This window comes from Octodon degus, unplaced genomic scaffold (assembly GCF_000260255.1).
Source record: "Octodon degus isolate 3935 unplaced genomic scaffold, OctDeg1.0 scaffold00037, whole genome shotgun sequence".
NCBI classification, from domain to species: domain Eukaryota; kingdom Metazoa; phylum Chordata; class Mammalia; order Rodentia; family Octodontidae; genus Octodon; species Octodon degus.
The window spans coordinates 2394774-2422737 of NW_004524613.1; the positions used below are offsets into that span (position 1 = coordinate 2394774).

General features: G+C 54.1%; 1 protein-coding gene and 1 long non-coding RNA gene across 3 annotated transcripts; one reads left to right on the forward strand and one right to left on the reverse strand.

The window, feature by feature from the left end:
- Nucleotides 1-1434: 1434 nt before the first annotated feature.
- Nucleotides 1435-11137, reverse strand: LOC111816663. 2 transcript variants are annotated; one of them, XR_002821013.1, is made up of 4 exons: nt 11055-11137; nt 9894-9996; nt 7818-7909; nt 1435-1636 (listed from the first exon to the last, which is right to left on the reverse strand). It is a non-coding gene; the product is annotated as an uncharacterized LOC111816663 (long non-coding RNA). The 2 variants fall into 2 exon arrangements; XR_002821012.1 differs by lacking the exon at nt 7818-7909.
- Nucleotides 10869-24476, forward strand: Mylk2 (myosin light chain kinase 2). The gene is made up of 13 exons (XM_004630789.2): nt 10869-10976; nt 11069-11164; nt 11617-12037; nt 12872-13167; nt 14632-14737; nt 15311-15404; nt 17366-17475; nt 17555-17696; nt 21011-21081; nt 21174-21302; nt 21812-21964; nt 22114-22246; nt 23259-24476. Exons 2-13 carry the CDS (start codon nt 11116-11118, stop codon nt 23337-23339), a joined length of 1785 nt encoding a protein of 594 aa, XP_004630846.1. The 5' UTR covers nt 10869-10976; nt 11069-11115; the 3' UTR covers nt 23340-24476.
- Nucleotides 24477-27964: the final 3488 nt, after the last annotated feature.

Sequence of the window (27964 nt, forward strand, 5' to 3'; positions counted from 1 at the left end):
AATCTGTGCTTGTTCTTTTAGGTAAAACTTGATCCTTTTTAATGTATTGTATGAGGTATGATTGAAAAATATGGCAAATGTTTAAGTCTTTAAAATGAATTATTGTAATAAGTGATGAATTGTTAACTCCTCTTAGAACACTTTGTTTTGAATACATTTACTGCTCATTCTTGACACTTCCTTTTTTTTTTTTCATTTTAGTATTTGGTCTCACTGTGCATCTTGGACTCATAGTGATCCTTCTGTTTTCAGCCTCCCTAGTGCTGGGCTTACGGGTAGGACTCAGTTGCCAGCTCAGTGTGCCAAGGGGGTAGGCTCAGTGTGGTCTGTGGGCTGGGATCGAACCCTGGTCCCTGTGCTTGCCAAAGCAGGTGCTTAGTCCACTGAGCTATCTTGCCGGCCCTCTTGCCACTTTTCTGAAACAGTTTTAGAATTGCTTTTGTTGTTTTTAGTGGCACTGTTGCTGTTCCCTTATTGTATTCAATGATGTATTCAAAACTTTGGCCTTTCATGGTCGTTTTGACTTTGGAAAAGATGTAAAGGTGCATGATGCTGGATCCGGCTAGTAAGGTGGACCCGGACACGCATGTTAATGTTTTTCCGAGTTGTCCATCTGTTGCAGGGTACTGGGTACCAGCATTCCCCCATCTGTGTTACACCTTGTAAAGACACAGAAGAGGACTTGCAGAGCTGTTTCAGAGGGTGGCAAGAGCAGTGGGCTCTGTGTTCCAAGTGAGGCACGTGTCTTGGGGGGCATTGATGAGAATGTGCCTTTTGCTGTAATACATTTTAAAACTTCACTGTATGTTTTGACCTTGTATGACTTTTCTGTTATACTTTGTTATACAGCCTTCACTTAGCACATGGGTTTTTCCTGTATGCAGTAGCATACTGGGCTTCAGGGGTGTACTGTTTATTGTTCCATTGCTTCTCCCCAGTGAAAATGTTGTTTTGCAAAGGGTTGTTCTGGCCTCTATTTATAGGACAGAATTGTCTGCATTCACTTCCTTCTAGTGTGTCACATATGTATCTGAACTCTGTACCTTAACCATTCAGTCTTTGTAATGGAAATACAAATCAGAAGGAAATGTTTCTCCCAAAGTGTAATTCATAACATTATTGTCACACTAGCAGGATGGAAAAGCTCCCCTTGGCTGGTGTGATGTCAGTATCGCTGGTACCCGTGCTCAGTGGAAAAAAAAAGATTGTTTAGTGAAGTCTTTTTGGAGAAATTTTATTTATTTATTTTTGTTGTTTTATATTTTAGGGAGGGGTCTACAGGGTGTTCAGGGTCTCACTACTAAATTGGACTTGTAGTGATCCACCTGTTTACAGCCTCCCAAGAGCTGGGATTACAGGTGTGTGGTACCACACCCAGTCTCAATTGCTGTCTCAGCGCACTCTGGGGGCGGGGCTGGCACAGTAGGCCCCGGGGATTGAACCCAGCCCCTGTGCCTGCTTGCAGGCGCTTTAATCTGCTGAGCTATTTGGCTGGCCCGGTAGTTCCATTATTTTAAAGTCTTGCAACTCTACATTTTCTAGTAGACTTTCAGGGCAGATTTGTTGTCTTCAAGCCTTTGGATTAGATTTGAAAGAAAGAAGTACTTTGTCCCATTTACCAGGAGTTGTGATGCGTCTGTTGGGAAGAGCAGGGGACAGGGATTATCTCTTCTTGTCTCTGAAAAGCTGGGTGGTATTTCACAAATTATTCCACCTTTCTTTACTTCAGTTTCCACATCTGTCTCTAGAACAATTATTTAGCATATGTGCTGATGAAGCACACACTGAGCTAGAGCAGGAAGGCTCCCTTTACCTTAAATGTTCACGGATTTTTTGCTAGTCCATTTGTTTAAGCCCCACCAGCCCTCCTTTCCTGTTCTATTTCTCCCACAACCGGCCACTCAGTCACTTCATCAGGGCACTGCTGGTGAGTCCCCTGCTTTGCCGTGTGAACAGCAGCAAGGAATGCTGGACACCAGTGTGCCGCCTCGTTGAGGGCTTTCCAAGGGTGGTTCTGGACGCAGACATCCAGCCCAGAGCACTCCAGGGGGCTAATCCCTGAATAATGTTGTCCTCTGACACACACATAGTTTCTGCTGTTTCTCTTGACCTTGGTACTATTTGAAGACTGCACAGAATATCCAGTGGATTCTTAGGGACTATTCCAAAGAAGTCACCCCCTCCCCGTCCAAGATGAGATTCCCCTTCCAAGATGAGATTCCCCGTCCAAGATGAGATTCCCCGCAGGTGTGACTTCTTCTTCTAAGTGGTTCTTCTAAGGGCAGTTTAAGGATGTCACAGTAAAGCTGATATCTCACCTTGTTCCTTTTCTGTTTTTTCCATTGTAGTTCAGTTCTTAAAGTGTTCATGGCCAAGAACTGGACAGCTTTTGGATAGTTTGGATCAAGTTCAAGAGGAACGATTATTTCGTGGAATAAGGCCTGGGCTGGGAATTGGCACAGCTGCTTCTGGCTCTGTGGCCTTGAACCATTTGAGTTCTCTGGGTCTCAGGCTCCTCACTTTAAAGCTAGAGTAGTAGTTTTGGAGAGGACCCTTGTTGTAGCTCAGTGGAGTCTCCTGCAGTGATGATGTTGGCTGGTGTGACACAGTGTGGCTCTGCTGGAGTCACATGTGAACAGCGGGCATGTGGTAATGGGGCTGGCCAGAAGCCCCCATTGGTTACTCAGCTTATCACCTGAGAGGACATGGTCCCAGCTGCTACTTGCCAGTGACGGAGACTGCAGGTGAGGAGGCTCATGGGACTTTGTGCAGGCAGGAGAAGCAGGGGCTAGATTGGAGTTGAGCTTGTGGAAATCTCGCTCTCCCTTGTTGATGTTTGCTCTGCAGGCTCCCTGAACTACTTACCCCCCGTTTGGGGCTGTATTATTTGCTCACTGGCTGTTTTCTCTGGCAGTTTGTACTGCAGCAGTGGAACAGCAGCACCGGATGTAACACAGCAAGCAGTGGCCAGGCAGAGCTGCCAAGGCGAGTCAGTGGCCCCTTCACTGAATGACAGCTTTGCACATCTCTTGCTTCCCACACAACTGGATGTGGGTGTTTCCATGTTTTCCTAACACATGCTCCAAAATGCTGTTGCGCACTGCCCAGAGACCTCAGAATTGGGTAGGATCAGGAAGCTCAGCCTCTTGGGCTTTGGGGGACTTTTATGGAGAACAGTGGTTGGCAGTGTGTTCAGTGGACCACCGGCAAACAAACACTGCCCACAGCTGACTGACTGTGACCATGACGACTCCCTGTAGAGCCCTGAGACATGGGTTCTTTTTGTTTTTGTCTTTTACTTGGGATACAGGGTCTCACTATGCAGCTCAGACTCATAGTGATTCTCCTGTCTCAGCCTCCATAGGGCTGGGATTACAGGTTTACCACCATGCCCAGTTTCAGGGCCGGCACTGTGCGCCCAAGGCTCCAGGGATGGAACCTGGGTCCTTGTGCTTGCCAGGCAGGTGCTTAGACCCATGAGCTTTTCCACAGCCCATGTAACACGGGTTTTAACAGGTCCTCTATGGGGACCACGATCCTTGCCTAAGTGTACCGACCTCTGTGCCAGAAGAGGGAGCTGTAACCCCTGACTCAGGTTCCTGTGGGCCCAGGAGCTAGCAGCTCTCTCCTGTGACCAGGGTAGTGAGGAGCCCACCCCAGAGTGAGAGCACTTTCCTCCCTGGCCTGGCTCCCTGGGGAGTCACCTTGTGAAGTCTGTTCCTATTTATCTGCTGTCCAAGAGGAAGAATGGTTTTCCATATATCCTTCCAACAAGTCCTATGACATGAGGAAACTGAGGCTTGACATTCCTTTACCCAAAGTCATCTGCTGAAATCAGAATTTGGGCCCAGGTCTGTCTGTTCCTGGATGCCCTATCACCCCAGCTTGCATGGCCTGGGCAGAGCCAGCGGTAGGGGTATGGCTCTAGGACACTGCCGGTTCATTTGAGTGGGCTGGAGCCCCTGGGGCAGCACCCGCAGCCCAGCTTCCCTGGGGCTGCGGAGCAGCTCCACACGCACTTTCACCTGCCGTTTGCCAGGCCAGGCATCTCCTCAGACCCGGCGGATGCAGAGTTTCCTGGCAGGGATGTGGCAGCTGCCAGTCCATGAAGCCACATGTCTCTGCGGGCCAGGGTGATGGCCAAGGCGCCAAGCAGCCGCAGCCAGGAGGAGCTTCCCCAGCCCCACAGTCCCGGCAGAGCCCTCTGCAGCAGCCCCGCAGCTGCTGTGCACCCCCAAGTTCTTACGGTAACCCAGTTTAGCAAGCACACCTAGACTTTAAAAATAGCACAATGGCAGGCACGGAGGCTGTGCTGTGCAAGAGGACGACGCACACTCGGTTTCTTGAACCGTTTGCTGGGATAGCATGATGGGAATGACTTCTAGTGCAGAGAAAGTCGGGTGACTCCTAATTGGGGGCTGCACTCTGCTCTCCATCTTGCTTGTACTCTCAGATATGCGTCCGTGTTGCCCCCCGCTGCCTCTGCTTGCACATGGCAGCATGTCTGCTCCTGGGACATTTCCTGTTCTTGGAACAGCTGCCCCAGCCTGGGGTACCCTTCTGCTATTTGATCCTATAGGGAGGTGTCCAGTGGCTGTGGCAATGTTCAGATGACCTTGTTCCTCTGACGTCATTAGGTGGCTATTTTTAGCTTTGCTGTTTATGCTGCAGAAGTTGGGCTAGGGAGGGAGAGAAGGAGGGGTGAAGGAGGGACTAGTTGTGGGTTCCCCTTGTCGCAGAGCACTACCAAAGTAGAACCATTTATTCTCTCCTACTGAATGTCAAGCCTTGGAACAAGAAAATTGATGCAATCTAATTTTTGTCTTTTAAAGGTGCTGGGAACCAGAACCTTGGCCTCACACATGCTAAGCAAGTGTTCTTCTGTTGAGCTGCCCCCTAGCCCCTAAATATGCTTCACTTTCAAATTTATTTTTCAGTCAGGCACAGTGGCATATGCCTGGAATCCCACGATTCTTGAGTGGCTGGAGACGGGGGATCACAAGTTCAAGCGCAGCATGGCAATTTGGGAAGATCCTCTCAAAATACATATGTATGCATACCTAGGTTTCTAGCTCAATGCAAAGAGACCCTATGTTCAATCCTAGTAGTACTGCATAGAATGTATTTTTCATTCTGCATTTCTTTCATGGTATGAAGCTAGATGACGATTCAAATTCTGGCCTTACCATTTACCTCCACAACAGTTTCCTTCTGTATTTCTCAGTTTCTTCTTGGGTGTCTGCCACTAAGACTAAAGGAGTTACAAATAGCTCAGCAGATTAAAGCGTCTGCTTAGGAGTTCAGTAGGGCCAGGAGTTCAATCCTCAATCCTTGGGCCTGCTGTGCCAGCCTCACCCTGGGGCCTTCCGAGACAGCGATTGAGACTGGGCATGGTGGCGTGAGCCTGTAATCCTAGCCCTTGGGAGGCTGTAAATAGGATCACTACGAGTCTGATCTGCGCAGTGAGACTCTGTATACCCTGTCCTGAAATTTAAAAAAAGTTATACCTGTGTTTGGCACATGGTAAATGCATAGTACAGGGTCAGAGATATAGGTTAGTGACATAAGCGCCTGCCTGGCAAGTGCAAGGTCCTGAGTTTGATCCCCGGTACGTAGCAGTATTACTATCAACCACAGTGGCACCATGTATTGGACTAGGTGCCTGCTGGAGATATGGATTGAATGAGAAGCCCTGTGTGTTCTGAGCTGGCATCTGGGCACAAAGAGACACATTGGGAGAGTGCAGGTAGTTGGCACCAGTCACAAGACATACCTACCACATGTACCACTTTATCGTAACTCCCACGCAGCCTGCACCCTTACTCTTCTAGGGGAGTTTTTTTTTTTTTTTTTTTTTTTAAAAAAAACAAAAACAAAAACACCATCATCCTGTGCTCATCTCCAGGAGCCCAGATTTGTTGGCTGTGAAAACTCTCCAGGTATTTGTCAGTGACCGTGCATCTGGCTCCAGGCTGAGGAGCGCCACCCTAGGCTGTAGGGACAGTTGTCGTAAGCTGGCTGTGCTAAAACACTGATCAGGATGAGACACTGACGCCTCAAAGCCCACCCTCCCTCGTGGCTCTTGCCCTGTTATCCAGGCCACAGGCCTCTGACTTGGAAGTTTTCAAGCTTGCACATACATGAACATCACCCAGAATGCTGCTCAGAAGGACAATTCCTGGAGCCCTGTTCTCAGCAACCATCATGCTAAACTCCGGGGCCTCAGGCCCTGCTGAGAGCCCAAGGGGGTGGAGTTGGGAGCGATCTGAGGTTCCAACTACACTTTGAGCCACTAAGTCACCCTGGAGCATCAGTTCCAAAGGCCCTGCTTCTGAAATCCCACCATGCTTCCAATCTTAAGATTGCTTTTCCTACATGCTGCCTTGAGTTTCCCATGTGTTTTGACTTCTTGATATGATCATTGTTACAAATGTTCATTTTTTAAAAGAATTAAGTCCAAACAAATGAAAGAATAAAAATCATCTCCATTCTCACACCTGATAAGATGTGTCTGTTTATCCCAGATGTCTTCTATTTTATAGCAAGATTTTATTCCATGGGCGAGTTTTACAATTCTTTTTTTCACCTAAAATGCAATATATGTACATTCTATGGCCCTCCGCCCACTTCATCCCCTGGCATAGACCCTGCCACAGAGTTGAACATTCAATTATCTTAGCCATAAAATCCTACAGTTCTGGGGCAGGACAGTGTGTCAGCATTCCAGAAAAATCTGTATCCTTTTTGCAGCATGAAATGCCCATAGATCTCTAGTCGCCAGCTTTAGCCATATGAACGAGTGCTGTCATAGTGACAGCAACCTAAGACTATTCATGAGCCTGGGGAGGGAAGGTACTATCAAGGCTGGGCTCGGAGGCCGGACATGGGAGAGGGTGAGAGAAAACAACTTGCTCTTGACAGCTCTGAGTGACTCAAGTCAGGCCCAGGGTGGAGGTTACGAGGGGAGTTGGCTGCTCTCTTTGGAGTCAGAGAGGTTATTGCTCAACTCCTTGGATTTTCCATCACAGCGGAGCAGGGAAAGGGTCAGGCGGAGAATGTCTCTTCAAGAAGGTCCTTTTAAAGCCTTTGGCTGGACCAGTTTTCTCTTAGAAACCCAAGAAGCGGTGCCTGCATAGAATTAACTCCTCCATTCCCAGTGAGTTCTAGAGACAGCCTGGGTTCCTGGCTCCTGGAAGGCAAAGATACTCAGGGCAACAGGCCTAAGGAGCCGCAAACTCTGGCTGGAGAAGCCTCCCCTCTGGCCTTGTTAAATCCAACAGGCATAATTTCATCCTGCTGACCTTAATTCCCCGGGTGAGTTTAATTGGTCCTGGCGTTGCCCGTTTCCTATCCTGCCCCTGGCGAGGCAGAGGGTATCTGCAATTGCTATAGGGCAGGGAAGCCCCTTCTTGTAAGGGTGGGCGGGGGCTCTGGCAATCATTAGCTGGGTGGAGGAGGCTTCCCTATGCTCCTCGCTTGTGCCTCCCGGAGACCTCTGAGAAGCAGCCTGGGGACTCCCAGGGAGCAGCTGTCTCAGTAGGTCGGCCACCCCACAGATCTGGAACCAGGCCAGCCTGCCATCCTAGCAGAAGGCATGGCGGAACAGGCACGGATCGCTGAGTCTTCTACCTCGGCTGCCCACACCATTATCAAGCCCCAGAACCTGACATACCGTGCCAAGCTCTCAACATACATGTGCTGGCTACTTATCCCCAGCCACTCTGTGTAGGAGGCAACAGTTACAAGCCAAGGCTTCAGTTAGGTGGTTCCAATCCCAGCACTGCAATGCTACCCATGCTTCAGTTTTCCTGCCATACCTGCAAAAGGGCGATGGAATGGCTGACATTTGCACAGTTCACTCCCATACTGCTCTAAATGCTGTATGTACCTCCTGGGGCAGTTGCTGGTCCTGCAGACAGATAACAAGTGAAGGCATTTGTTGAAGCTCACAATTATTGGTTGTGGAGCTCCACTGACAGCTCCTACCCACTTCACAGTGGTGTCATTAGCGGGATTAAAAGGACTCTCAGTTGTTTATCCCGGGTCTTGGGCTCTTCTAGAAGGAGCTCAGTAAGTATTTTTACTTGGGAATTATACCAGTAACAAGCAGCAAATTAAACTGTCCTAACCTGGCTTTTGGTCTCATTAAGAAGTTGCTGTGGCTTTGAGTCTGAATAGCTAAGCTAGGTGACTTTGGGTACAAGCCATTTATTTCCTCTGAGTATCAGTCTGCATCTTTTAAAAAAACCTTATTTTTATTTTTTAGACAGGGCCTCACTATGTAGCCCAGGTTGGCCTTGAACTTGCAGCAATCCTGCCTCAGCCTCTGGTGTGTTGGCATTACAGGCATGTGCCACCACATCCCACTTCTCTACATCTTTAAAATGCTTTATCACTTGACTTGTGAAGATCTAGGGAGCAGGGTAAAGCCCTTGGCATGTTGGGACCAAGCCCTTGGTGGGCACGCAGCACCTGACTGGGTTTTTTTTTTTTTTTTGGTGGAACCGGGGATTGAACTCAGGCCCTTGCGCTTGCCAGGCAGCGCTTATTCTACTGAGCTATCTCCCCAGCCCCTACTTGTTTGTTTTTTGAGACAGTGTCTTGCCTTGTAGTTCAGGATGATCTTGACTCACTATGTAGTTTAGGCTGGCCTTGAACTGGCAGCAATCCTCCTGCCTCAGCTTCCTGAGTGCTGGGATTATAGGTGTGTGCCGACATGCTTGAACGTACAAGCATGCGAGGGGTGTCAACAAAGCCATGAGGGTAGAGTAACCCCAAGAACCAGTCTACTCATCAGAGACAGACTGGCAGGCACACTTTGTGCTGGGGACACCCATGCGCACTGCACTACCCTGCCCAGACTGTCGCAGTGGTTTGGCCTGGGGCACTGAAGGAGGCCAGCAAGAGGGTGTTCAAACTTTGAGGCCAGACTAGAGAAAGCTGTGGGACAACTCAAGAGAGGGCCAAGAGGTCCCAATTGTAGGTGTGGACAGAGGCATTTCAACCTTAAAAATACTGAGATCTGCATAGTGGGTAACCAGACCTGGAAACTTCAGGGAGAAAAGAGGACTTTGGAATATGTTTCTGTGGGGTGTGTGTGTGTGTGTGTGTGTGCTTGCACGCGGTGCAGTGCTGGGGAGGTTCTGGAACCCTGGGGCTCATGTGCTCAAGTGCTCTACCACTGGCTGTACCCCCATACCTCCCTTTGCTGAGCATCATAAGGCAAGCTATCCCCTAATTCTCCTTGTCCCCATCCCCAACTGTGGGATGGATGCTGCCCACAGTTATTAACAAGGGGATGTGTAAAGACAAGCTGGATAAAGCGAGTAGTGCCGCTGAGGCAATGAGAACTCCCTTCCCTCAGGGGAGCTGAGGTTCAAAGACCAGCTCAGCCTCTTCCAGCCCGTAGGCCTTCGTGCAAGCCACTTCCTCCTCTACCTCAGTTTCCCATCTCTAAGGCCCCCCACCTCGCTGGGATGTTAACAAAGACTGCAGGAGTGAATCTTCTGCAGTGATTAGATAGGGTGTGAGAGGGAGGCCTGGCACTGGGGAGTGCTATATAGGCATTAGTTATTTTTGCTTCCTGGAAGAGGCAGGCTGTCAACTGGACCACACAAGGGAAACGGGGTAGGGGGGCTGGGCCTACAGGGGAGGGTCTGATGACACCAACACCAATGCCTGCAAGACTGGGGAGGGGGCTCCAGCTCCAGTTTTTGCTAACTTGTATCAAAAACTTTAACTTCTACTTGCCTTAAAAAGTTATTCATTTGGACAAATAATGCATAGTAAAAGGTCACACTGACATTTCCCTCCTACCCTTGGTCCCCAGTTTTTTGCCTATTCTGCCAAAGAAAATTTTAGGATTATAAAGTGACAAAGTATATGTTACCCACCCGGTCCCATCTGCGTAGGAGGTTGCTTCTTCTGAGCCCCTCCAGCCTCTGGGCAGCTGTGGACTTCCCATGCATGGCAGTGCTGGGTTCTCGCTGTCTTCTCCTGTGTAAGGGCAGCAACTGGGCATTTTCATCATCCGATGGAGAAGCCCAGCGGGGTGACTGGGTGACTTGCCAGCCAGGGCTCAAACCCTAACACGCACTCTGCTGCTTTTCCCAAAGCCCTCAGCACTGGCCACTTCTCCAGGGCCCTAGGGAAAGGCCGGGCAAGCAGCCCCGGTGCCGGAAGGTGCTCGGAGCACTGCGCTTTCATCCCCACGTGGCTCCAACTCCTGGGGCTGGGGTCTCCATCATCGTGAGGGAGTCTAGCAAAGCCCCTCCACTAGCCACTCCCTCTGAGCTGGGCCAGAGAGGACAGGGGCTGATGCGGGCACTGGCCATGGCCCAGGAGCCTGAGAAGATTTTCCAAAGAAAAAGCTTCTGGTTTTGTAGACATATTAAACAAGTGCCCTGAGACAGTTTCTTACCCAGAGATGGTCCAAGTAGGTCCAGGCGCCAAAGGCACAGGGCTGGGCCCGGGCTCAGGGTGATTATTCCTAGGCCTGTGCGGACCTCCCAGTTCTGGGAAACCCTAGGAGTTGTGGCACGCAGGTGGGCAGAGCCAAGGCCGGCCCGGGCATGGTCTCGCCCTTCAGCTCTACCCAAAGGCCCCCTCTCCTTTCAGGCACGTCTGATCCCATCCAAGTTGGGGGTCCTGGGAGAGGCCTGGGGAGAGGGCTGCTTCCCCAGGGCCCCAGGTACCCCTTTCTTTTTTTCTCTTCCTGCTTGTTCCAACACCATTCCACCCGTTAGGCCGTGGGAAGAATTCTGTGTCCTCTGAACAGGGGCCAAGAGTGACAGGTGGTGGCAGCCGAAGCTGCATGGCCCCTGGTGTAAGAGATCCTCCTCTCCGTCCCCGCCTCCGTTACCCGCACCCCTGCCTCTGCCCCTGCCCACCCAGCCCAATCTCTTACAACTGCCCCGGGACTGCTCCTGAGTAGCCGCTGCGAGACAAGCGCCAGAGGTGGACCCTCTCTGCTCTAGGTATGTCTCTCCCTGCCATCCGCTGGTCTGGGCCTCCTCTTGCCACAGCCAGACAAGGCAACCCAGCGCCCAACGTACCTCTCTTTGTGCAGCCAGAAAGACTTGAGTTAGACAAACAGAAGCGCACGCCTCCTACCTCATGGCGACAGAAAATGGAGCAGTCGAGCTGGGAATGCAGAACTCAACAGGTGCTAGGCTGGGGCAGGAGCTGGAGGGAGGAGCTTGGGAAGGGGTGTTTGGCCTCAGGCTTGGGCAGGTTCCTCAGAGAGAGTTCTGCGCCCAAGGTTTCTTTGCATGGTGCACGGGGAACTCAGGAATCAGAATGATCTCCAGGTAGGGGTAGGTTGGGTCCAAGGCCTGCATGAAGTCCTTCCTGGAGAGACTGGGAGGCAGGAAGCCTCTGTGATGGCTACTGGAAATGCACCTAGATACTCTGGGCACAGAGTGGAGGGGAGGGAAGCAAGACCCACCCTGTGGGCCAGACCTTCCCACAGAGGCCACCACAGTCCTGGCACCCATCTCAGGGGCCCACCAAGCGGCTCCTTTGCACAAATGTGCAAGCTGTTGCCTGGTCTCTGTCCAGCCCGGCTGGGGGAGGGTGAGGGTGGGTGAATCCTAACAGACATCTCCCTCCTCACAGACAAGGCTCCTAGCAGTGCTACAGATGAAGGACCTCTGGCTGCAGAGAAACACTCCAGCTCCCCGGGCCCCAAGAAAGATCCTGACCCATCCACCCTGAAGAAAGATGCTGAAACCCCTGCCCCAGAAAAAGGGGATGGTGTCCCAGTTCAGCCCTCAACCAACAGCCAGGGCCCCGAGGCAGAAGCTGACCAGGGTGGGGGGCCTGCAGAGGGCAATGCTGGGCAGCCAGCAGCCCAGCCTCAGCCGACTGAGACAGCTGAGGCCAGTGCGATGAAGCCCAGTGCTGAGCAGGGACCCTTGGGCAGCAGAGCACCCGGAGAGCCCAAGGTGGGCAAGAAGGTGGTAGGTGATCAAGCTGCAGCCAGGAGGGGCTCTCCTGCCTTTCTGCACAGCCCCAGCTGCCCCGCCATCCTCTCAAGGTGAATGCCCCTGTGTCTTGTGGTTCTCTTCCCACAGGAACATACTTAGTTCCTCTGTTAAATACTTTGGTTTCCCATTCAGTGCTGGGGAAGGTAGCGCTGAACCTTAGCTCCCTCTGTTCCAGGTGTTGGCTTTGCCACCTTGTCCCTGCAGAACCCAGGACTTGACCAACACCATTCACAGAGGCCTGGAATGTCAGACAGGAGATATCTCCAAAGGCCACCATAGATGGGCTTCTCCTCTCTAGCTAGGCATTTGGGCACACAGTTCCCCTTGTTCCCTGAGCTTGGCGCTAGCCAAGGGTGGGGCTGAGATGTCAGGAGGAAAGGATTTTAATATAATTATTGCCATAGTGTGAAAAGATGACTGATGGATTGGTAGATCGTTGCCAAGGCTTCCATAGTCATAACAGCACTAGTCTTATGTGATCAGATATGCACATTCGAATGCTAATGAGGGCTTAAGGACAGAGTATAAACTATAAGGCATCAGTATCAATTTGATAATTATGTGTTAATACCAATTACACCCCCACAGCTTTTATGATTCAAGAGTTATGTGATTTCCTTATTGTAGCTGCATGTTGATGAACCCTTTCAACCATCTTGCTATCAGTAATGATCTGTGAGTGTGCCCATAGTCACTGTGAAGACTGTAGCCATCCATGGGTACAAGTCAATCTGGGGACTGTGGACAGAGTTGGACCACTGCAGGTTGTAGGGTGCAGATGAGGTCCGGAAGCACCAAGCCATGCCTCAGAGGCCCCGGGGGTGGTGGTGGGGCTGGGGTGTAGGGGTGGCTGCGGAGGCCTTACCTCTCTTCTTACCTTCTAGCTCTGAGAAGCAGCTGGTCACAAAGCCCCTCAGCGAGGCCTCAGAGCTCATCTTTGAAGGGATACCTGTCACTCCTGGGCCCCCAGATCCTGGGCCAGCCAAGGCAGGGGAGAAGAACATCGTGGCAGGGAGCCAGAAGGAAGCAGGAGAGAAAGCCCCCAGTCAAGCCAGCCAGGATAAGGCGCAAGGGGACACCTCGAGGGGGATCAAGTTCCAGGCTGTGCCCTCGGAGAGCTCAGAGGTGGGGCAGGCCCTCGGTCTGGCAGCCAGGGAGGAGGATTGCTTCCAGATTCTGGGTAGGCGGGGCTGGAGGGGGCTGGGCTGCCCGAAGTGGGGGGAGGGGCCCAATTAATCCCAAATGTGCCCATTCAGGGAGTACTGAGTCCAGGCCAGGCTTCATCCAGGTCATTTGTCTAAATTCACACACCAGGAAGTATTTCCTTTTGCTAGATGCAGAAAAAGAGACATTAAGTACCCCAAAACACAGTGAAGATGGACTGGCGCCAGAGTCCACTTATTTTTTTTGGGGGGGGGATTAAAATAGGGTTCAGCCAACCAACCAACCAACCACTTAAAATCGGCCAGAATGTTGAAGCAACAGCAACTTACTGGACAGTGGAACTGGGGGACGATCTGTACCAAGCCTCAAATGCAAAAGGCTCAGAGGTTCAAACTACATCCTGGGAGAGCAAGTCACGGTGTGCATGAGCTGAGGAGCACAGGTGCCCGTGTGGGTCAGTGACCAAGGCGGCTGGACACGAGCGATGAGCCAGCGCTGTAGAGCGGCCGCCATGGGAGCTTGGCCAAAGCCCTGTGGGGTCAATGGGGCTCGTCCGGTGGGCAGCAGGGCACCGAGCCTGTGGGAGCTTGGGGAGCAGTGGAGGAGGGAGAGAGCTGGGGAGGGGGGTGACATGGGGTCAGGAGAGCCCGGAGTGTCCTGACACCCCCCTTCGGGCTGAGGTGCTCTGGGAGACCTGCCAGCTGGCCTGGCCTGGCCTGGTGAGCGGCACAGTGCCACCCAGACTGGGTGGGAGGACCTGGCGGCTGGGCGGCAGCCAGGGGCCCTGCCTTCTGCCCCTAGCGGCGGCAGAGACCTCCGCTCCGCCCTGAGATCACATCCTGGCTTGACGAGCCCGGAACCAGCTCCAAGAGCCGTCTGATTTATCACCAGTCCGGCTTCCCTGTCGCCTCTGGCTATTTATACAGAGATTTCCATTCCCCATGACTCAGCCTGTGGGCCTTCGGGGCCCGTCGTTCCCTAAACGGCCGCTAGGTGGCGGCCTCTCCCCGCAGACGGCTCCTCCGCGGCCGGGCTAGCAGGGTGGGCGGGTCCCACCACCCACCTGCAGAATATTCGTTCATTGCACGGGTGCACTTTGGGTTGTTTTGTTTGTTTGTTTTTTTTAAATTCATCTCACCAGCCCAACTGAGCCATCTCACCAGCCCTGGGTTGTTTTGTCAGATGGGTTTTTTTAATGGAAACAAAGATAATGTGGGATGGAATCCTCGCATTTCTAAAGGTGGAGGGGCAAGAAGTCCAATCAGTGACCTTATTGTTCTGCTGGAAACCCAGTCCCTTGGAGAGGGACAGAGGTCACCTAAGGCCGTTTGGGGGTGGGGGAGGACTCAATTCTGACACTGGGTCCCTCAGCCGGGTGTCTAGAGGTATCAATGGTAAACTGAACCTCCCCGGGGAGTGGGGCAAGCAGGCAGGGACTCCTCAGCAGATGGACGCTGACCGCGACTCTGCTCTGCCCCAGACGACTGCCCCCCTCCGCCCGCCCCCTTCCCGCACCGCGTCGTGGAGCTGCGGTCTGGAAATGTCAACAGTGAATTCAGCTTGAACTCCAAGGAGGCGCTGGGAGGGTGAGATTTACCCCTAAGGAGTGCAGGGGGCGGCACAGCGCGCAGCCCTGTGGCCGGACCCTCCAGGTCTGGACCAGGACGAGTTCACTTCCACACAGGTCATGCACCAGCTGCCATGTGCTGCTGGGCACTGTCACTGGGATACACAGGCCACTCTCCATTCCCATAGGAAACAGTATTCTGTCTGTCTCTGGTCTCAGACCCCAGTGACACCTCAGGGCGATTCGTGCTTTGTAGATAACCCTGGCTCCAGCTGGTACCTCTAACGGGTTGCTCCCTCCCTACCACCTGAGGGTGACCTAAGGGCCCAGCTTGACCCGTAGGCCTGTAAGGGTGAATCCCAGGGCTGTCCTTCCCAGGAGGATGTGCTTTGCCTGACCCACCGAGCCAGTCCTGTCCTTAATGCTCCTGGACTTGGGAGTGAGTCAGGGCTGTCTGGGGTGAGTGCTCCCACCTCCTAGAGGAGAACCAGAGTCACTATGGGGGCTGGGGCAGGGTAGGAACAGAGCACAGCACTCTGCTGCCCCCTCTGTCCTTCTGAACCCCCTCACTCCCAGCCACTTCTCTCTCCAGGGGCAAATTTGGAGCAGTCTGTACCTGTACGGAGAAAGCCACAGGCCTCAAGCTGGCAGCCAAAGTCATCAAGAAACAGACCCCCAAAGACAAGGTAGCAGGGGGATGCCTGGCCCTGAGGAGGCAGGGGTCTTAGAGTGGGTACCTCTCACCTCTCTCCACCTGCACTGTTGGGCCCAGGGCCAGGTGTTGGAAACTGGTGGCACTGGATGTACCACAGAGACAGGTGGGCAGACATGGCCTGCTGCAGGCCCTGAAAGCCCCAAGCATAATCCAGACACCTCAGTTCGTGAACTTCTCTGGGCACCTCTCCTTCCAGGTCCAGATTCACTTCAGCAACGCCACAGAGTGTGGGCCGTGGTCCCTGCTCTCAGGGAGTTGACACCAAGGTAGAGATGCCTGCTCCTAAGCTTCATCTCTAGCCTGGTGCCTGGCCCAGCTCAGAGGCCAGGAGCTGTTTGTCCTGGGAATGGATGACCAAATGCAGGCAGAGGCTCTGTGGGTGGAGTGAGGGGAGGCCATGTGGAGAGGCAAGCACATCAGCACCAGCGTGGTCAGAGCTATAACTCAGCAAAGTGGGGTTAGAGTGGGGGCCGGGAAGGCTCCTGACTCCACCTGGGGCACAGGGAAGATTCCTTGAGTGACTTCTCCTGAGGGAAGGGCTGCAGCAGGAGGAGATGCTCTGTGGAAAGGCAAGGAGCACTTCAGGCAGAAGGGACTTCGGTGATGCAGCTCAGGGGTGGAGCACTTGTCTTGGAAGAGAAAAGAAGGGGCGATAGGAGGGAGAGCCCAATGGACAGAAGCAGCAGAGGGTCCTGAGAAGTGAGGTTGTGGGTGTTGCTGGCAGAGGCCACTGAGTGCGCAAAGGCTCAGGGCCTAGCCAGAGCTCAAGAGAAAGCTTCAGGCCCTTCCACGGGCTTCCTCTCGTGGCTCTGAGCACAGTGGCAGGACCAAGCTTTCTATGCGGCCGTGGCCCTCTCCATCCCTCACACTTGCCCGGCCTGAACCCATCTTACTGACTGCTGTTCCCAGGCCTCTCCCCAGGACCAGGGGGCACAGAGGCCCCAGACCCTTGTGCTGTGTGGATTAAGCAGATCCCCTGTCACCAACTGATGACTGGGTGGTTTTTCTAAGTTATTCTCTGGGCCAGGGGCTGCGGAAATATCAGGAAACTAAAATGGTCCTTGTCCCGCTATGACTGACAGGCTACAGTAAAGGCCAGGTAACTAAAATCTAAAAGTAAAAAGCATGGAGAAGGGCTAGGAAAGTGAGGAATGGGGCTGTGGGGCCCCTGGGATTCTTTCAGATAAGACTCTCTGAGAAAGTAGGAGAGGCCTGAAGGGAGGAGAGAGAAGCCATTGGAGCCTCGTGATGGCCAGCACTTAACTAGTGGCCTTGTCTGGCAGGCGGGACAGGGAGGGAGAGGCCCAATGTGGAGCATTTGCCAGTTTTCTTGGTGTAATTCTTCCTGCCAGAGCTACCAGCACAGCAATGTGACAACTGGGTTACAACTTGCTGAAAGTGGACAAACATTGGTGGCTTAGACTAGGAAGGCAGTGGCAGAGGAGGGGAGAAGTGACGGGGTTTCTAACTTGCTTTGTAAGTGGGCATCACCTCAGAACCTCCTCATGGGTTGAAAGTAGGGCACAAGGAAGGGAGAGGCTGAGGGGGACCCATACTATCACCTAATTTCCAGTCCTGCCTGCCTGGGCAAGACCTGGCAGCCTTTCAGCCACAGGCAAGCTGCGGACAAGCCCACTGTGGCCTATCAAGCCTTCAGAGGGGTGTGATAGATTTGGGACCCCCTCCCCCAGCCATCCAGGGGAAAAGTGGAGGAGGCAGCTGCTCTGGAGGTCTGGAGAGGGAGGGACTGCTCAGGGTGCAGGGTGTTCCAGAAGTGACCCATCAGGCTTGATGGGAAGGTCCAGCAGGGTCTCAGGGAGAGGGGGCCGGTTTGCTCTCAGGGTGACAAGGGCCGTGGTCAGCAGCATCTAAGTCTGGCTGGGGTATGCAGGGAGATGAAGGCCTGGTCCTTTTGGCTCTCCTTGCTCTCAGGAAATGGTGATGCTGGAGATTGAGGTCATGAACCAGCTCAACCACCGCAACCTGATCCAGCTCTACGCAGCCATTGAGACCTCTACCGAGATCGTCCTGTTCATGGAGTAGTGAGTGCCTGCAGTGGGGTAGGGGCAAGGGCGGGTGCCCTCAGCCCATCGTGGCCTGAAGACGGCTCTGTGCACACAGCATCGAGGGCGGTGAGCTCTTCGAGAGGATCGTGGACGAGGACTACCAGCTGACCGAGGTGGACACCATGGTGTTCGTCAGGCAGATCTGCGATGGGATCCTCTTCATGCACAAGATGAGGGTCCTGCACTTGGACCTGAAGGTACCAGGCTCCTGCCTGCAGCAGGGTCAGCATGGGCACCAGCCTCTCTCCATTTCCATCTTCTCCATCCTCCTTCCAGTTGTACACTCAAAGGGTTTATTGAACAATTACTAACTGCCAAGAGCAGAGAGAGATAGAGGGGGTAGGGGCATGGTCCCAGCTCTCACGTTGCTCCTAGCCTAGTACTCAGGATTTGTGGGGGTCTGTTACTGTCCTGTGAGCCCCAACCTCAGCGCCCACATCCAAGCAGGAATGTCTGCTGCCAAAGCCAACAGATGTGCACAGAGTGCCTGCTGGGTGCCAGGCAGCATGCCAAGTGGTGGAGATCGGAGGACAACCCAAAGAAATACGCCCCCCCCCCCCCAGCTTACCATTTGTGCTGCACCCAGGGCAGCAGCGACGCTTAGTGAAGGAGCATTTCTCTCCCTTTGACCAGCTCAGCACCATAAACAGGGCTGGTTAGAGGGAGCAAGTTGGATTCTGAGGCCGAATCAGCTTCTACTGTGGGGCGTGTCTACCCAGAGCCCAGGGCATGGGGTAGAGAGGGCGGCACGGCGCCGAGCATGCCTTTCTCTTGTGGCTGTGCTGATATGTGGGGAACAAGTGGCATGGCTGGGGGAGGACCATCTGTGGTTGTGTGCTGCTTTCATTCATTCACTTGACAAACACAGGCTGGAAGGCAACACCCAGTAGCAAGCAAGGCCGTCCCTAGCATGGCACAGACATATGTGTGTTTGCTCTTTTATTGGTTTGTACTTACCCAGGATCTTTACACGGTCCTTCTAGTTTTTATTCTTTATTTTGAGACAAGGTCTCATTGAGCTGCTAAGTTTTTCATGCTTGACTCAAATTTGTAATCTTCCTGTCCCAGCCTCCCAGAGTGCTGGGATTATAGACATGCACCATTAATCACGATGGACTTTAGCATAGGATTTACCATAGGGATTAGGAGGATGTGGTCCCTCTCTCAGGGAGCCTGTAGGTTATCAGAGGAGCAGACATTTATAAATAGTGTTACAAACCATCCAAAGTGTGAAAAAGTCCATGAGAAGAAGGGGGCACACAGGTGGCAGCAGAGGAGGGTGCAGGGCCAGCGTGTTGGGGCCTGGCTGCGTTTGGCACTGCCTGGCTTAGTTTGGTGTCGGAGTTGCTCTGAACAGGTGTGTGAGGTTCTCTGCGGAGACGGTCACAGCCTCCGTGTATGGGCACCATTTTCACTGCAGAGGAGGAGAGGGCTTTCAGCAGGGCCAAGTGGGGGTGGTGGGGCTCGGGGATGTGGGAAGCACTGGGACAGGGGACAGAGGCCGGTGTGATTTGCTGGTGTCTAAGGGAGGCTTTCAGGGACTCCTGAGTCCCTGGGGCAGAAAGAGCGCTGGCCCAAGCTGGGGCAGCTCAGCTCATCAGAGCTGCCATTCGCTGTGAGATCCAGTTGCTCAGGCTGGAGCAAGTCCCTGATTAAAGAGCAGTGTAGGGCTGGCAAGATTACTCAGCAGACAAAGCACCTGATTTGGCAAGTGCAACGACCAGGGTTTGATCTCAGGTCCCCCATGCTGCACTGGCCCAGCTCCTGAGCCAGTGATAGAGCTGGACATGGTAGCGCACATCTGTAATCCCAGTGCTGGGGAGACTGAAAACAGAAGGATCATTATGAGTCCAAGCTGTGTTGTGAGACCCTGCACCAAATACATAAAATGTAAAAAGAAAAAGGAGCAGTGTTGCAGGAGACGCTCCACCTTCAGCCGCTGCATCCTAAAATGTGTTTTTTCAGGAGAGCAATAAGGTTGTCACCACAGATGTGTTTCATAGTCAAGAAAGTTGGGTGCACCAGCCCAAAGGTCATTCCCAGATGCCTTGGCTGCAGGGCACCTGAGGACTGGTGTGCAGACTGAGGATCTCCCCAAGAAGGCTTGGGTGGCTCTGTCTCTCAGCTGTCTCCACTGTGGAACCTTTTTTTCATTTTCCTGTTTGGTGGGACATAAGCTGCGAAAGTCACTTGTGTGCTGCTGGGTGACTCTGTCAGCCTGGAAAGGTTTTGGGCAGCCTACAGAGCCCAGATAAGCAGCAGAATGGCATGGTGGGGTGGGGGTGGCCAAGACCCTGGGGAGAAAGGGACCTTGGTCCTGTGTCACTCTATGGGGTGTAGTCTATGGGCCAGGACATGCCAGGCTCCAGGAGGTGCCGGGTTGGTGTGAAGTCTGCCTCGGAGACGTTGTTAGCTGTAAGATTTGCCTTCTGCCACTTGGGCCAGGCCTGTGTGCTTGTGTTCTAGGATGGGATATGGGGGCCTCGGTGACTTTGTTCACACGCTCACCTGCGTGTGGGTGTGGCTTCCTGCTGAGGCCCTGCTGAGCACCTAGTGGGTGCTTTGTTAGCATGAAGGTGGGATTCACCGAGGCAGGAGCAGCAGGCCCTGCCCTGAAGAGCACCCAGGACATCGTGTGTGCCACACTTTACCCTGTAGAGGGCGCCAAGAGGCCTGATTGGCTTGCAGCTGTGGTCCACAGTTCTGGGCTCAAATCTGTCATACAGTGGGGGTGAGTGGGAGCTGTCTCTCAGGGTAAGTTGAGTTTTATCTTAAGGTAACAGCACCTGCCTCACAGGGTTGTGGGGAGTATGCTGTGAACATTCAGTGATGGTGCATACCTAGAGCCTCAGCTACTCAGGAGGATGAGGCAGGAGAACTGTGGGAGCCCAGGGGTCAGAAACCCTAGGTAGCAATGTAACACCCCATCTTGGGTGATGAGATGAAGATGAAGATGAAGATGAAGATGAAGAAGAAGAAGGGGAAGGGGAAGGGGAAGGGGAAGAGGGAAGAGGAGGAAGAACGGGAAGAGGGAGGAGGAGGAGGAAGAAGAGAAGGAGGGATAGTTAGGTGGCCAGAGCCTTAACTGGGGTCTGACACTGTGTCCCTGAGTGCGCCAGGAGCAGCGCAGCTCAACGTGGAGGGCTTCCTCTCCCAGTGCCGAGCAATGTTTTCTACCGTGGTCTGCAGCGCTCTATACTCTGGCCTCTCCTGCACACCGCTCTTCTTCAGACTTCAGTGTCCCTAGCCCAGAATTCCTAGGCTTTGGTCTTGCATGGGCTTAAACAGAGTGACCCCACCCCACACCCCAGGCCCACCAAGTGGTCCTGAGTTTTGTGTCTAATACTTGTCTGTTGGGTCAGTGGTGTCTCTGCTGGATGGAGAGCAGGCAGGTGGAAGGATGTGTCACCCCAGGCCTCCACTTCAGGGAGCTGAGGCCTGGAGTGCACCTGGCAGGGAGGCGGGGTGAGCTGGGTCAGAGGCCAACCCAGACCACTCCCTGTCTCCTCAGCCAGAGAACATCCTGTGTGTCAACACCACGGGACACTTGGTGAAGATCATTGACTTTGGCCTGGCGCGGAGGTACCACCTGGTGGGTGGGACGGGCAGGGCCTGGGGAGGGGAGAGGGTGCCAGGAGTTGGCTAGGGGCACTGAGCTCTTGATGTCACCCCAGGTATAATCCCAACGAGAAGCTGAAGGTGAATTTTGGGACCCCAGAGTTCCTGTCCCCTGAGGTGGTGAATTATGACCAGATCTCCGATAAGACTGACATGTGGAGTCTGGGAGTCATCACCTACATGCTGTGAGCCCCAGGGGAAGGTGTTTCTGGGCTCGGTTGGGGGGGCAGTGGAGACTAACACGGACCTTGGGGTTTGGTGAGGTGGCCCCACCTCCCTTATCCCCCAGGACTTTCTGGGGATTGGGACTGCTAGGGACAACCAGGAAAGGGGACTCTGTACCCACTGTATAAATGGAACAACTAACATACCCTAAAGGCATAGCATCCCAGCCCAAGTCTCTAGACAGCAGACTTGGTGTGAACCAGGGTGGGAGCAGGGGAGCAGTGGACAACTTTTGTGCCTTTGCCACATGCCTTGCACTCTTCATTTCTTATCTTCATCATAACTCTGTGGGTGATTATGTCCACTGAGAAGAGTGAGGCTCAGAGAGGGGGCTTGACTTGCCCAAGGTCACCCAGCCAGATTCAAACTGAGGTCGGTCCCCCTTGGAAAGTACATGGTGGTGTTTCCTAGGTGGTTGCCCCCACCTCCAACTCCACATCTCTGGTCTTGTCTTGCCCTCTCCTCTCAGGCTGAGTGGCCTCTCACCCTTCCTGGGAGATGATGACACTGAGACCCTAAACAACGTCTTGTCTTCCAACTGGTACTTTGATGAGGAGACTTTTGAGGCAGTGTCAGACGAGGCCAAGGACTTTGTCTCCAAACTCATCATCAAGGACCAGGGGTGAGGCTCACCTGGCACCTGAATTCTGTGTGTGCAAGCTCACTGTGTGAGCATGTAATCACCCTGCACACGTGCCCACAGCACGGGAACCAGGTCTGGAGGCTGCCGGCCTGGCATCTCCCGTATGGATGTACTGCCTTTCTCCACAGGGCCCGAATGAGCGCCGCCCAGTGCCTGGCCCACCCCTGGCTCAACAACCTGGCGGAGAAGGCCAAGCGCTCTAACCGCCGCCTTAAGTCCCAGATCCTGCTTAAGAAATACCTCATGAAGAGGCGCTGGAAGGTACTGCTGACCAGGTGGGAGGGTGGGCTGTGGGCAGAAGAGCCTTGGAGCCGCACCCCAGGCCCAGCAGCCTTGCCTGGCACCAGGGATTCTGTTGGTTAGCTGAGTTTTGTCTGAAAAACAGGGCTGGCTTTTGTCTCTCTGCCCTTGCTGGGCTCCTTCCATCTGCCCCTCCTTTCTGGGCAGGAACTCATACCTGGGCTGGGGCTGGGGCTTGGGGAAATATCTCTGCTCCCATCACAGGCTTTCTTCCTTCATTTTTCAAATATTTATTGAGCAGCTACTACTTCTAGGCAGTAGGATGCAGCAGTAGATAAAAAAGACAGCATAAAGGTCTCTGCTCTTACCTGGTGGGAGTTATTGGAAAGGTTAAGGTGTGGCTCTAGAAACGAGAAAACGAGTCAACCAGGAGTGACACCTTATCCTGGCTCAACAGAAGAGGAAACTGAGGCTGTGGGTAGAAGGAGCTTGAAGGCTGCTCTGGCTCTCTGCCTCTCAGAGCGAGGCTCTGCCCGGGACTTGTCTTGCTTCTCACCAGAGTGCAGAGCGGGGAGTCGGAAGAGGTGGCTGAGAAGGAGCGATGAGCAGAGATGGGGAGGTGCGGGTGAGGCCTGCGGTGAGCGAAAGGGTCCTCCCAGCAAAGGGAGCCCCGGTGCCAGGGCCCTGTGGCAGGGCCCCGCTGGCCAGGTTGAGGGGCGCGTAGGAGGCCAGGATGGCTGGGATGGAGTGAGCAACAGGCAGGAATGAGGTCAGAGAGGGACGGGCGGCGGGTGTGGAGGGACTTGTCAGCCACGTGAGGCGAGCTTTTTAGCAGAGCGTCCCACTCCCGCTGATCTGCCAGGTGGGAGCAGGAAAGAGTCCCATAACGTGAGGTGTTGTGGCGCCCCCTGTGGCCAGTTTGAGTAGTGCAACCCTGTCCTCTGCCTGAAGGGAACGTTAAGTACACCCAGCTGTCCTATGCTTTCACCCCTGTGCCAGTGCTGAATAGGATTCCTTCTTCCTCCTCCCTTAGAAAAACTTCATTGCTGTCAGTGCTGCCAACCGCTTCAAGAAGATTACCAGCTCAGGGGCCCTAATGGCTCTGGGGGTCTGAGGTTCTGAGGCCTAGACGCAGCTGCTGAGTGACCGGGCTGAGGCCACACAGCCCGAAGGCCAGAGCAGGCAGCCCAGGTCCCCGGGACGTCCTGGCTCAGACAAGGCTGCGTCAGGCCCAGAGGCTTGGGGCTCCCAGGCCCCTATGCAGCGACACTTCCCCAGCGCCAGCTGCCTCGCCTGGAGTGTGGCCCAGATCCATCCTGCTAACTAATGCCTCCCAGACAGGGCTGGGGCCCAGCAGCCGCACCCAGCCTCCTCGGGCCTTGAAACCACTCCCCAGCCCCTTCCCTAGTTCCCCCTTCACACGCTGCCCTGGTGGCCCTGTTTGCCCCACCTGGGGCATCCCTGACCTGGATTTGCTCCTGGCTGGGGTATAGTAGCTGGGGGTCCCACACATGGGGCTTCCGAGGTTGTGGACAGAAGGCTTCTGGCAAGGCAGAAAGACAGCCCAGCTGCTGGGGGAGACAGAGCAGGCTTTGTGAAGGAAGACCTCTGTGCCCCACCGCCTCCACTCCCAACAGATAAGGCGCCATCTGGGCGGCCCGCCCCCGCCCACCTTCATTGTGACCACCAACACACAGGAACTGTGGGAGAAAGAGGCGCCCAGCTTGGGCCTGGTGGAGGGGGTCAAGAGGCCTGGGGGACATGGGTGACCACCCCCGAGCTGGCCTGTGGGTCAGGCCTGCCCAACCCAGCCTCTCTGGGCCTATCCCCAGCCTAGATGACTGGGTCAGCAGGCCAGGAGGAGTGTGCAGTCCCTGGGCAGCCCCCAGCCTGCTGTCAGCTTGTGCCCTGTAAATAAATGTACAGGTCAGCCATAGCCTCCTTCCCTCTGTGCGGGCCCCTGTGTGAGCTCACAAGCTGCATGCTGGGTACCTTAGTGCCTCTGTCTGTGGGCACTGAGGCTCGGACCCGGGTTGCCTATGCCCAGTCTAGGTGAACCTGTGGTGCGCATGCTGCAGCAGCTGTTTGTCATTGCAAGCTCTAAAAGTTTCACCGTTATTGTTCTAGGTAAACAGCTTCCCTGATTTGTGCCTCAGTTACCTCAGCTGTTTGAGGAGGTCAGACTGTTGCTGACTGTTGGCCAGGCTGTAGTTAAGGACTTATATAAAATACCAGTTCATCCCTCCTTGCAGCTGGACTACAAGGTGTTGTTATTTCCACTTCACAGGGGGGAACTGAGGTAGGAGGCAGGGTGGAATCAGGGTGCCTGGGTTGGGCGGAGACAAAACCCTGGGAGGTTCTGGGACTTGGATCAGTGTTCTTGTCCTGCTCAAAAGAAGAGGAAACTGAGGCTAAGAGCTGGGAGGAGCTTGAAGGCACCTCAGCAAACCAGGGGCCAGTACTGGAAAGAGCTCTGTGTTCCTTAGAGCAAGGCTCAGCTCCAGTCATCCTGCTTTTCACCAGACCATGGAGCAGGAGCAGGAGGGTCTTCAGGGGGACACAAGAGGGGGACAGGGCTGTGCTCTGCTGCCCCCTCTCTGGCTGAAGCCTGCCCCACTCAGCCAGCTTCACAGGGTCGGGGTTCCATCTCTGGCCTGACAGTCTTGGAGCGGTGAGCCTGGTTGGCTATGAGGACAGTGGAGCCAGAGGGGCTCCAGCCTGCTTGGGATACAGAGCTGCTCACAGGAGTGGCAGAGACAACAGTTAACACCCTGGAAGCCCCGGGTACCTGGTCACCTTGGGAGCTTAAAATGGCCAGTATGGAGCGTTGTGCCCATTTCTCAGATGGGCAACCCAGTCTCAGGGGCATTTAGTCTGTGACTCAGAATCACACAGTGGGCTAGTGGTGGCAATGAGGCTCAGAGCCCCTACTCTTAGCCGCTGTGCTGGCCGCCTCTGGAGAAGCCCTGATGAGCCCAGGTCAGCCCTTGCCCAGCCCTTGCATTGCTTTCCTGCCTGCAACCTGCCTGGTCCTGTGTCTGCACACAGGTACAGGGTCCCACCGAGGCAGGTGTCACAGGGCTGGGAGTGGGGGCCTTGGGAACCTAAGCCTGGCTCTTGCAGTCAAGAGTTTGGAGGCCCCAAATCCTGGTTTGGGCTCTTTGGGGTGGTATGCTCATGGCAGGGCCCCCAAGGTCCTCATCACCCGCCTGCTTGCCCACCAGTACCTGCCAGCTGGGCCAGGCCTGTGGTTTTCTCTGAGCGGCTCTCTTGGCCTCCCTGGCCCCCACCCAGGCTGAGCCTTGGCCACACAGCATGATGATGAAGGATGAATCACTACGTGGGGGAGGAGAGGAAATAAGATCTGGCCAGAGCAGCAATCCAAAGCCTGAATCTTGATGGGGAAGTCGAGTTTAAAACCGGGAAGGCCTTTCACCAAACACTGCAGCAACTGGGACTAGAACCCAGGACTCCAGACTCCTAGCACAAACTTAGCTTCCTTTTCTACATGTGAAAGTGGTGGACTGAGCTCTTCTCCCCTCTGCCACATTGTAACAATTGAGATGGGACACATGCAGTATCAGGTGTCATTCATCGTGTTTCATAGGTTCAGAAACAGGTTCGGAGGGAAAGTGACCTATCTGCCCAAGGCCACACAGAAAAGTACCATGTCCTGGGCAAAGAATGTGCCCAGAACCACAGAACAGGGACAATGTTTTCCTGGGCCCCATCTCCCTGTAGGAATACATCGTACCTCTTCTTAATTAATCAGGTGCCTATTTGGGGGTCTCCCTGTCCTGGAAGCAGAGGACATAGATCTAAAACTATGAGTGGGAATATGGATTTCAGAGAGGTTTGGTTCTCACCAGGGGCTACAGATCACATGCACAAGATCTGGGGCCAGTGCAGAGCTGGCTGTGCCTCTCTGGGGCAGTGGGTCTGGCCCTGTGCAATCAAAGTTCCCATCCTGGGCAGCTTCAGGGAGAAAGATTGTTCACCCTAGGGCTGTTCTGGTGGAGAGAGGGAGCTCATGCTGGTTTGAGGTGGGGCAAGGCCCAGGGCTAAGGCCGTGTGCTTCCCTGCCACTTGTATGGTTTGCCTGCCCGGCAGGGTATAAGCCCTTCTTGTGTGTCTGTTCCAAGGCCCCTGCTGAGTCCTCTACAAGGTGGCTGTGCCTCCCTGGTCTGGCCCACCAGCTTCTTCTGGTCCTGTGGGCTAAGAAGGGTTAACACCCTTGGTGGGACAGCTCCTCCCAGCTGGGCCCAACCCAGCAAGCTCTCCTCCAAGACCGTTTCCTGCCTCTGGGCCCAGGCCAGGCCCACAGTGACCACCCCCAAGGGTCTGGAAGCCACTGGGGCCACATCTGGTTTGGATTACACCAGGGCTGGTGACGTTGTCTTTTCCTGTCTGGGTCTAGTGGCCTCAAATTCCACCGGCCACCTTGGACCTAACAAGGCAGTGGTGGGAAAAGTTCCACCGTTGATGGGGCCAACCCAGGGTGGGAAGCAGCCTATGCTATCCTGGGGATGCACCCACCTGGCCCAAGCACTGAGCTGGGCAGATGCCCATGCACCTGCTCTGCCTGTCCTTCGTGCCCTCACTCTAGTGGGGAGGGGCCACAGGGCACCAGAACCAAACCTGAGGGTGCCTGGGTCCCGATTCAATCCATCTTGGGGCCAGGGAGATGGCTCAGTGGAATAAACGCTTCCCTGGCAAGCAAGGACCTGAGTTCAATCCCCGGTTCTGCCACACACACACACAAAAAGCCCATTCCAATTCAGTCCATCTCTACCCTATGAGTGGGTGCATTCAGCACTTCCCAGGAAACTGAGGCATAGGGACACATCCATGGGCTTCCAGCCAGTGAATAGTGACATCAGGACACAAGGCTGGTAGTGCCACTCCATGCCCAGCAACTCCCTGCTCTAGGCCCAGCCCCGAGTGACAGGCCAGAGAGGAGTCACCCTTGACCTCAGGGAGCTCCTGGCCTCTGGGATCCCACTGGGAGAGTGGCAATGGGGGAAGCTGAAACCCGGGAAGCCAGAGACCAGGAAGGAGGCATGGAGTGTCTCTTTTCTCCTCGCCAATGGGAACAACGCCCAAGGTGAGTGCAAATACTGTGCAGGCCCTTTCCTGATAGAGAGGAGAGGATGGTGTAACAGGCCTAGGGGAGCCTGTTCCAGTGGGGCTTCTGTGGAAGATGGAGCAGGAACAATCTCTGGAGACAGGGCCAGGAGCTGACTCGGGCAACAGGAAGCCACGGAAGGGTGTTGCACAAAGGAGGAATATGGCTGTGCCCATGTTGTAGAATAATTCTTGCAGCTACGCACACCAGTGGCAAGCAGGGAGACCAGGGAAGGCTGGGTCATTTGTCTGAGAGGCTGTGAGAAGCTGGAACTGGAGGGGGAAGCCCGGAGCTCAGATATCTATCTCTAATCAGAAGGGCTGGTAACAGAAAACAGACTGGGGTTCAAACTTGCTTATTTGTCCTCCCAGACCTCAGTTTCCCTTCCACAAAGGACATAAAGCTGTGTTGTCTTCCCTGAGTCAGCGCATGTGCTGACTATGAGAGGTCCTCATGAGAGAAGGAGCGGACCCAGGTGAAGGCTGCAAGCCTGTTTGTCTCAGCGATTTCTTGAGTCCCTGCCCCACTGTGCTGGGTGCTGGAGACAAGCAGTGAGTACACCAAGTCCCTGACATCAGTGAGTGTCCTCTGGTGGGGGAACCAGACACTGTAGA

Coding starts and splice junctions, on each gene's coding strand:
- Mylk2 (XM_004630789.2), top strand. CDS start 11,116: ATGGCGACAGAAAATGGAGCAGTCGAGCTGGGAATGCAGAACTCAACA. Junction 11,165..11,616: donor GGGAATGCAGAACTCAACAG/GTGCTAGGCTGG, acceptor CCCTCCTCACAG/ACAAGGCTCCTAGCAGTGCT. Junction 17,697..21,010: donor TCCTGCACTTGGACCTGAAG/GTACCAGGCTCC, acceptor CTGTCTCCTCAG/CCAGAGAACATCCTGTGTGT.